Here is a 9,637-nt window from a genome sequence, read left to right on the forward strand (position 1 = left end):
CTCCAGGATCATCATTCTCCTGTTTCTTTGGACAGATCATTGGGTTTGGTTCTGCACTTCTTGAAGAAGTTGATCCTAATCCTGCGAATTTCGTGGGAGCTGGAATCATCCACACGAAAACCACCCAGATCGGATGCCTGCTACGCCTGGAGCCGAACCTGCAAGCCCAGGTCAGGCCCTCAGGAAATGGCTGAACACACTTGAGTTGCTTTTTATTCTGGCACAATGTACATGGTGAGATGTGTAGCTCTTTAGTGCAGTTCGGTCAGTTTTGACAGATGTTGCGTGCCCGTTTAACCACCACCCTGTCAATACCTGTTTGCGTCCCAGCCTCCCCACAGCTGGCCACCTGGAGCATCGTCCCGCCACAGAGCAGCCTGGCCCTGGGCTGTGGCTCTCCCAGCTGTTCCTCTCTGTCACTGCGTTGTTCCTTCTTGCCACGTCCCATTCTGTCGATGGACACCTGTCTCCGTTTCACTCAGGCGGCACCCAGGAATGCCGCTGCTGCCCAGGGCCTGTGTGTGGTTAGCGCTACAAGAAGCTGTGCCACTTCACACTCCTGCCAGCTATGTACGAGGTGCCAGGCGCTCCCATGCCAGCCCTCAGTTTTCATGCTGACAGTGTGTGTGGTGCTCAGGCCTCTGCCGAGCTGTGGGTGCCTCCAGAGAGCGGTCCCTGGGCGTGGCCCACAGGGTTCTGCATGGCGGGTCCTGGACCCAAGGGCTGTGTGAGCCTTGGCACGCCCGCTGACCCGCTGTGCTCTCCGTTTCAGATGTACCGGCTCACGCTGCGGACGAGTAAGGAAGCCGTTTCTCAGAGATTATGTGAATTGCTGTCAGCGCAGTTTTAGTCTTGAGGATGGAGGACCAGGCTCGTGTGTCTCGCGTTGTCTTCGTCTGTGCCGTTTGTCTTCGTGGCCATCCTGCGATGAGCACCCCCGCTGCCCCAGACCTCTCCCCTTTGGGCTGGACAGGAACACATGTGTGTGGCTCAGGAAGAAAAGCTCAGCCTGGACTGCGGCAGCCACGGCAGAAGGTGGATCTTGGGATCAGTTTTTATAAAAATCAAGACAGTTCTGTGGTTAAATCTACAAATTAAAGGGAAATTAGAAGTTGGCGTGAACGTGGCGTTTGTGGGAGTGTCACTGAGATGGCCCGTGCTGCCGCCCACCCTGCCTCGGAGCCTCTGGGAGCAGCAGTGCCGCTACATGTGGCGTGGGCTGAGCCTTGGTGTGTGGCTGTTCTGGTGGCTGCACACCTGGCATCGTCCTGGGCCCTTGGGAGGAGCACGGCCGCCCCTGGTTTTGCTGCTGTCCCAGCTGGACAGTTTTCCCAGGCAGGATTTTAATCTAGACTTTAGAAGCATTTGTATTTGTAATGACTTCTGGCAAAACCACGTGTCCTGGCTGGATGTCATTGTTTTCCCAGCTCCTGTTTGTGGAGGGCGTCTGTTATGCTCCTGCAGTCCCCGAGGCCTTAGATGTGCAGCCAGGGAAGGAGTGTCCTGCCGGCCCCACGGGGTCCCCAGGACTCCAGAGTAAAGCGTGGGCTGGTGGCGCAGACTCAGGTGTGCTCGTCTCTCTCCTGTCAGGAGTGGGTGTCCCCAGGCCACGGTGTAGGCTTGAGTCCTTCCACTGGTCCTGTCCAGTCGTCCCTGGAGGGGCTGTGGAGGAGGGAAGCCTCTGTGTAGAGGTCAGGAAGTGAAGGGGCCATTGGCCACACGCTGAGTGCCACCTGCGGCTTGTGTCTCACCTGTCGTCTGGACTCAGCACCCAGGCTGCACGTCTGACACCTGAGAGGCGAGAGAGTAGGGCTGGCCTAGGAGCCAAGGCTAGGGCCCTGTGCTCTGTCCCCAGGACGGTGGCCTTGTTTGTCCTAAACACACCCAGCACGGGTTCCGGCTTCCTGACATGCTGTGGAGGCAGGGTGGGTGGCCACATGTGCTTGAGCCTGGCCCTCAGCCACCTGCTCTGCAGGTCTCTCGGGCAGCTGCAGGGGCTCACGGACCCATCAGGTCTCCACAGCTCCCCTGCAGTGTGTGCAGCCCACGATGTCTGTGGCTCTCCTTCCGGCGTGTCGGACTTTGATCACAGGATAGCCATGTTGGTGGCATGTGCCTCTCGCGCTGGCCATTCTGGGTCTGGTGGTGCCAGGTGTCATGACACGCCGCGCTGGGCTTGTGCTGCAGCTGGGTGGTGTGGCCCTCATTCTTGTGTTCCAGCTGCTGGGCAGTGCTCTGCCCGTGTGCTGCGCCTGCCGGCTGCGTGTGCTGCCGTGGATCTCCTACGTCCCTTGACCCCTCCTGCCATCAGAGGAAAGGCCGCTCCCCGAGGTACCGCTTCCCTGTGTGGCTGCAGGGGGACCCTCAGTGTGGCACTCCTCGTCAAAGAAAAATAAAGGCTAGAACAGCACCCCAGATCGTGCGCTTTCTTTGGGGGGAAAGCATCCCATGTAATCCTTATAGCTCCCCGGGGGCCGTGGGAGGCACAGACCCCAAGGTCCCTGGCCTGTGGGCTCACAGGCAGTTGGCATCAGAAAGTGACCTGCCCTTTGCTCTGCCAGTTTGATTCTGGGTGTATGGTGGAATTTTCTGGGACTCAGGTCATGCGGGAACCCCTCCAGCCTGGCTTCAGGGCTCCCTGCTGTACAGTGTGTTGGGGTGCAGCCCAGGGCTCCTTCCTGGGGAACGGGCCTGCCAAACCACGTGGGTACGAGGAGGCTCCGTGGGGGATCCTCCTGTTGATCTGACTACAGAAGGGGCTCTCGGGCAGATGGGGGTGGCCCCTGGAGGACGGTGGGCTTCGCCAGAGATGGGACAGTCCTGTTGGAGGGAGGGCAGGGGGCCAAAGCCAGAGGCAGCTTCTTTTCCTAGCCCTGACCCTCCAGGGGGCAGCCCCGCCCAACCTCACATCCCAGGGGCCCACAGGGTGCAGGTGTGGGTCGGGTGCCTAATGTCTAAGGGACTGGGGAGAGGCAAAAGCAGCGCTCAAGTGCTCGGGGACCAGCCTCTGTGCCTTGACAAGAACCAGTTTATTTGGAGTCTCTGGCCGGGTGACGCCCTCTCCCGAGGTCAAGCTGCTGGGGACAGGTGTGGTGCTGGTGGGGGCCTTCTGCCTGGCTGGGAGTGGGGGTGGCTGCCCTGCCCTCGCTGCCACCCTGTGCCCTCCCTGACTCTGGGGAGCTCCTCTTCTCTGTGTTGGTGGTTGCCTGGGCCTCTTGCCCCCATCTCAGCACAGGTCCCGACGGGTCTGGTCCAGCGCCTGCTCTGGCCTCATCTGCAGGGTTCTGGGCCCAGCAGGGCTGGGGCCAAGTTCAAGGGCTCGGAGGTGTTGGATGGCAGACGGGTGGTCGGGAGTGCCCTGTGTGCCTGGGAGGGTCCGTGGCCACTGCCTGCCTCAGTCCCTCTCTGCTGGCTCAGGGTCTGCAGGGGTGTGGTGGTCTGGGCCTCTGCTTGGCAGCCCCTCTCCCACTGGTGCCCCAGGTGAGCCACGACCGGGGGCATTTGGGGGCCAGGCCTGGTGACCAGGAAAGCAGCTGCTGGCACAAGTGGGAAGGGGGCCGGTGGGTGTTTGTCCTGTCCGTCATCTGCAGTCCTTCAGCCCCAGGAGAGCAGGCGGCGACCCTGCTAGTCTCCACAGGCCACAGAGCTGCACTCGCAGCGGCTGAACACCTGCAGGGTGAGTACGAGCCACCGGCCAGGCGCGCTGGGGTCTGGGCAGGGCAGCTCCAGCTGCTGCTCATGGGAGTGGAGGGGGCGGCAGCAGCCGCAGTGGGCGTCCATCTGCTGGGTGGTGGTGTTGAAACTGCCGAGAAGCCAAGACAGAGCAGGGTCATGGCTGCTGCAGGGGCATGAGGCCCCTCCCTCCCCAGGGCAGCTGCTCCACAGAGGCCTGGACCTCCCCGCTGAGCTCCCGGCTCACAGGGGGCAAGGCCAGTGTTGGGCAGATGGAGCGCAGGGTGGCTAACCTGACGGGGCAGCAGGCACCTGGGTGGGGAGCCCGAACCTGCCCTGGTGCCTCTCTGAGGTGGGGTTGTGAGCACCTTGCTGGACATGGGGCAGGCCTCCCGCCTGTGGACTCACCTAGCGGCAGAAATGCAGGTGCCCTCACAGCGGGTTACTGTCACGTTCGCCATGCACCCCTTGAATGTGATCTCCTCCTGCCGCTCCTGCACGCTGCAGACCCCTGGGAGCCGAGTGGACGGTCAGCAGCGCTCAGGGTGGACATGGAGCGAGGAGGGAGGGAAGCCCTGGCTAGAGAACGGGGTCCCCACCTGTCTCTGGACTCTCCTGCCCAAGGTGTGGTCTTCCCTTGTGGAGCCCCACAGAGCTCAGACCTCAGCCATACCCAAAGGCAAAGGCCAGCAGCATCCTAGTTTGTTTTTTCCCCTCAAAGTCGCTCTGCTGGAGTCCATCAAGGTAGAGAATTTTCTCAGTGGACTCAGCAGATACTGATCCCTGGGCCTGTGTGAGCCATCCCTGGGCCCCAGATTCCCTCATGCCCCACCCCAGGCCTCGACACCGACCTGTGGGCATGGGTATCCCTGGTTGGCCGGACCCAGGACCTGCAGGGGGGCTGAGGACACCGTGTCAGTGACGCCAGAGAGGGGGACAGATGGTGTCGTGGGAGCTCCATGTGCCCCAGCTGGGGAGCAGGGAAGTGGAGCAGGCCCCGTGGTCTGGGCTCCTGGAAGGGGCGGGGTAGGGACCCGTGTGGAAGGCCCAGACAGCCAGCCTCAGTGAGAGGCCTGGGCATGTGGCAGGCAGCACGGAACAGGGTGGACTGATGCAGGCAGTGGCAGCATCGGCATTAGAAACCGCCACTGCGGAGCATGGGTTTAAAAGTGGAGAAGGAGTCCTGGGGTAAAGACTGGACTCTGCTGCCTGTGTGCCCTCCCCTGGCTGTGCCCAGCTTCATTTCCTGGCCACAGAGAAGACAGGTCGCCTGGAACCTACCTGCCCGCTACAGAGAGCTTTCTCCAGGAGAGGGCAGGACTATATGTGCCTCCACAGGCCCTGCCGTCCCTAGCTGCCCTCCCCTCCCAGATGGTTCCTGCTCCCTCACCTCTGCTTCTTGGGGTCACCTCCCCAGTTACAGCTTGCACCCAAGTCCTGGTCTCAGGGAGGGACCCAAACCGAGATTCCCTCAGCCTGCAGCAACGAGCTGCTACCCACGTGAGAGACCACGAAGCCAACCGTGGCGTTGCCACCTGGTGGAGGTCGATGCATGTGAGGGACCCAGTCCCTGGGTGGTTGCTGTGAGAGGAACACCCAGGAGGGAAGGGAGGGACATCCCTGGAACGTGAGGTTAGGTGGACACGGACGAGGCCTGGGGCGTGTTCTGTCTCCAGGCGTCCCATGGCCTGGGGAGCAGTGGACTCGCTCATAGGCATGAGACCAAGTGGAGGCTGGGAAGAGCCGTGGCCCAGAGAATTGGCATGAGTACCAAGGAGCAGGCGCCCTGGTTGCCAGGTCCAGCTTCACCGTCAGCAGGTCCTTCGGGGCGAGGCAGGGGCTGTGCCGGACTTTTATGTCTCCTTCTGCACTTGGAGGAAGGGCTGTGCTGCTTGAACCCTGGGGTCCGGCCAGCCCTGACATCCTCTGAGCACCCAAAGGGGCAGCCGGGGAAGGCTTTTGGCAGGTATCACTCTGAGGGGAGGCCAGGAGTGCAGCAGTGACCAGGGCATGAGTGAGCCAGTGCAGGGAAAGGTCAAGGTTAGCTGGGGTAGGGCCAACGGGGAGGCTGGGCACTTGCTTGGCCAAGAAAGCGTTGGCATAGAGGGTGCCCAAGAGAGGAGAGGGGAAAAACCCATCAGGTGTGTAGGGAAGGTGGGGAACAGGCATGTGGTCCTGGGATCATAGGACCATGAGGGGTAAACTGAAGCAGTGGCTGCCTGGGAGTCACGAGCACAGAGGTGAGGCCAGTAGGAGGGTCACAGAGATGCCACTTACCAGGTGAGGTGGGCGTAGGTGTCCCGAGAGAAGATACCGGGGCAGAAGCAGGGGCGCTTCCGTGTGCAGTGAGGGAGCTGGTCAGGAACTGCGTGGTAGGCAGTGAGGTGAGACCAGGGTGCCTGGTGGTAAGGTTGGTGACTGGAGAGCTGGGGATACCCGTCACCCCCCAGGTGAGTGACACAAAGCCTGACGTGGGAACTCGGGTGGTGAGAGAAGTGGACCGCGAGGTGGTGGACTGAGAGGAAAAGGCAGGGCCGGCGTGGGTGCTGGCCGTGGTCCTGGGCGTGGACAGAAATGCAGTGGTGCTGGAGGCTGGGTGACTGGATGGGGTGGGAGACACAGTAAGAGTGGATATGGGGAGTAGAGCAGAGAGGGTGAAAGGAGAGGAGATAGTGTGGGGGAGAGAGGCCCTAATGGTGGTAGAGGCAGCTGGAGAAGAAGGAAAAAGAGGAGATGCAGACCCTGATGCAGTCATGGGATGAGTGAAGAACGAGTGTGAGCTTGAGCTCAGGGTAGTGGAGTGCACGGGGGCGGACACGACAGAGGAAGATGTACCAGCTGAAGATGAAGTCTGGGGAGAGGAGTGGGAGGAGGGTACATGAGAAGAAACAGAAGACTGGGCAGAAGGAGTGGGAGAAAATGAGGAGGACAGCTGATTAGTTGTAGAAACAGGAGTGGTTGCAGAACTCAAGTTGGGGAATTGTGTGGTGGCAGAAGGTGGTGACGGTGGCCTTGAGCTAGAGTTCTGGGGCCGCCACGAGGAGGAAGATAAGAAGGAAGAAGAGGCTGTGGTTGTGCTGAATGAGCTGTGGGCTTGGCTGGTCCCGCTGGTAGTCACTATCATTGGTGGGGCTGTGTGCGTGGACCCTGTGGCCTTGACCGTTGTCGATGGAGAAATGGTGCCTGTTGGCATTGAAGGGATGGAGGAGAAAGTGGACATCTGCGGGTGGGTAGGAGTGATGACTATGTGAGTAGTTGGAGTCACCAAGGAGGTGGAGAAAGGTGGAACGTGAGTGGGAAGTGTGGTCTGAGGGTGTGATGGTGTTGGATAGGTAGTGGTGCTCTGGAAGGATGTTGCAGTCATAGGACCTGTGGAAGAGACGGGATTGCTCCCCGTAGGTGGGGAGTGTGTGGTGAAGGGTGTGGGTAGCCTGCTGCTGGTGGCCGAGGTGGTGTGGGCCACAGGGGTGCCGGTTCCTGTAGTTGTGGGGTTGGGGGTGATGGTGGTAGAAGTTGGGGTGACTTCAGGATGGTGTGTGGAGGAAGAGTGTGAATGTAGGGATGTAGAGGTTTTGGCTGTGCTGAATGAGCTCAGGGCTTGGCTGGTCCCACTTGTGGTGGCCGTCATTGGTGGGGCTGTGTGGGTGGACCCTGTGGCCTCAACTATTGTCGGTGGAGAAATGGTGCCTGTTGGCATTGAATGGATGGAGGCAGAAGTGGACATCTGTGTTTGGGTAGGTGTGATGACTGTGTGAGTAGTTGGAGTCACCAAGGAGGTGGAGAAAGGTGGAACGTGAGTGGGAAGTGTGGTCTGAGGGTGTGATGGGGTTGGATAGGTAGTGGTGGTCTGGAAGGATGTTGCAGTCATACGACCTGTGGAAGAGACGGGACTGCTCCCCGTAGGTGGGGAGTGGGTGGTGAAGATTGTGGATAGCCTGCTGCTGGTGGCCAAGGTGGTGTGGGCCACAGGGGTGCCGGTTCCTGTACTGGTGGGATTGGGGGTGATGGTGGTAGAAGTTGGGGTGACTTTAGGATGCTGTGTGGAAGAAGTGTGTGAATGTAGGGGTGTAGAGGTTTTGGCTGTGCTGAATGAACTGTGGGCTTGGCTGTTCCCGTTGGTGGTTGTTGTCATTGGTGGGGCTGTGTGGGTGGACCCTGTGACCTTGATCGTTGTCGGTGGAGGAATGGTGCCTATTGGCACTGAGTGGATGGAGGAGGAAGTGGACATCTGCGCGTGGGTAGACGTGATGATTGTGTGAGTAGTTGGAGTCACCAAGGAGGTGGAGAAAGATGGACCATGAGTGAGAAGTGTGGTCTGAGGGTGTGATGGGGTTGGATAGGTAATGGTGGTCTTGAATGATATTGCAGTCATAGGACCTGTGGAAGAGACGGGACTGCTCTCTGTAGGTGGGGAGTGTGTGGTGAAGGTTGTGGGTAGCCTGCTGCTGGTGGCCGAGGTGGTATGGGCCACAGGGGTGCCGGTTCCTGTACTGGTGGGATTGGAGGTGATGGTGGTAGAAGTTGGGGTGACTTCAGGATGGTGTATGGAAGAAGTGTGTGAATGTAGGGATGTTGAAGTTTTGGCTGTGCTGAATGAGCTCAGGGCTTGGCTGGTCCCACTGGTGGTTGCCGTAATTGGTGGGGCTGTGTGGGTGGACGCTGTGGCCTTGACTGTTGTCGGTAGAGAAATGGTGGCTGTTGGCATTGAATGGATGGAAGCAGAAGTGGACATCTGTGTTTGGGTAGGTGTGATGACTGTGTGAGTAGTTGGAGTCACCAAGGAGGTGGAGAAAGGTGGAACGTGAGTGGGAAGTGTGGTCTGAGGCTGTGATGGTGTTGGATAGGTAGTGGTAGTCTGGAAGGATGTTGCAGTGATAGGACTTGTGGAAGGGACAGGACTACTCTCTGTTGGTGGGGAGTGTGTGGTGAAGGGTGTGGGTAGCCTGCTGCTGGTGGCTGAGGTGGTGTGGGCCACAGGGGTGCTGGTTCCTGTACTGGTGGGATTGGGGGTGATGGTGGTAGAAGTTGGGGTGACTTCAGGATGGTGTGTGGAGGAAGTGTGTGAATGTGGGGGTGTAGAGGTTTTGGCTGTGCTAAATGAGCTGTGTGCTTGGCTGGTCCCACTGGTGGTCACCGTCATTGGTGGGGCTGTGTGAGTGGACCCTGTGGCTTTGACCGTTGTCGATGGAGGAATGGTGCCAGTTGGCTTTGAGTGGATGGAGGTAGAAGTGGACCTCTGTGCATGGGTAGGGGTGATGACTGTGTGAGTAGTTGGAGTCACCAAGGAGGTGGAGAAAGGTGGACCGTGAGTGGGAAGTATGGTCTGAGGGTGTGATCGGGTTGGATAGGTAATGGTGGTCTTGAACGATATTGCAGTCATTGTACCTGTGGAGGAGACGGGAGTGCTCTCTGTAGGTGAGGAGTGTGTGGTGAAAGGTGTAGGTGGCTCGCTGCTGGTGACCAAGGTGGTGTGGGCCACAGGGGTGTCAGTTCCTGTACTGGTGGGATTGGGGGTGATGATGGTAGAAGTTAGGGTGACTTCAGGATGGTGTGTGGAGGAAGTGTGTGAATGTACAGGTGTAGAGATTTTGGCTGTGCTGAATGAGCTGTGGGCTTGGCTATTCCCACTGGTGGTTGCTGTCGTTGGTGGGGCTATGTGGGTGGACCCTGTGATCTTGACTGTTGTCGGTGGAGGAATGGTGCTTATTGGCACTGAGTGGATGGAGGTAGAAGAGGACATCTGTGCGTGGGTAGGAGTGATGACAGTGTGAGTAGTTGGAGTCACCAAGGAGGTGGAGAGAGGTGGAACGTGAGTGGGAAGTGTGGTCTGAGGATGTGATGGTGTTGGATAGGTAGTGGTGGTCTGGAAGGATGTTGCAGTGATAGGACCTGTGGAAGAGACAGGACTACTCTCTGTTGGTGGGGAGTGTGTGGTGAAGGGTGTGGGTAGCCTGCTGCTGGTGGC

General features: G+C 59.3%; 1 protein-coding gene and 1 long non-coding RNA gene across 2 annotated transcripts in view; one reads left to right on the forward strand and one right to left on the reverse strand.

Moving 5' to 3' along the window:
- On the forward strand, positions 1–2,410 carry LOC113219751. The gene is made up of 2 exons (XR_003306729.2): positions 1–170; positions 773–2,410. It is a non-coding gene; the product is annotated as an uncharacterized LOC113219751 (long non-coding RNA).
- A 599-nt stretch (positions 2,411–3,009) lies between these two features.
- The window catches only part of MUC6 (mucin 6, oligomeric mucus/gel-forming), a 30,480-nt gene continuing 23,852 nt past the window's right edge, over positions 3,010–9,637 (reverse strand). The window contains exons 34-36 of the mRNA XM_026447313.1: positions 5,950–7,545; positions 4,081–4,183; positions 3,010–3,802 (exon numbers count right to left, since the gene is read on the reverse strand). Of these exons, the coding sequence (XP_026303098.1) occupies positions 3,625–3,802; positions 4,081–4,183; positions 5,950–7,545 (1,877 nt within the window). The 3' untranslated portion in view covers positions 3,010–3,624. The remainder of the gene's footprint in view (positions 3,803–4,080; positions 4,184–5,949; positions 7,546–9,637) is intronic.

Source organism: Piliocolobus tephrosceles, chromosome 13 (assembly GCF_002776525.5).
Source record: "Piliocolobus tephrosceles isolate RC106 chromosome 13, ASM277652v3, whole genome shotgun sequence".
Lineage (NCBI taxonomy): Eukaryota > Metazoa > Chordata > Mammalia > Primates > Cercopithecidae > Piliocolobus > Piliocolobus tephrosceles.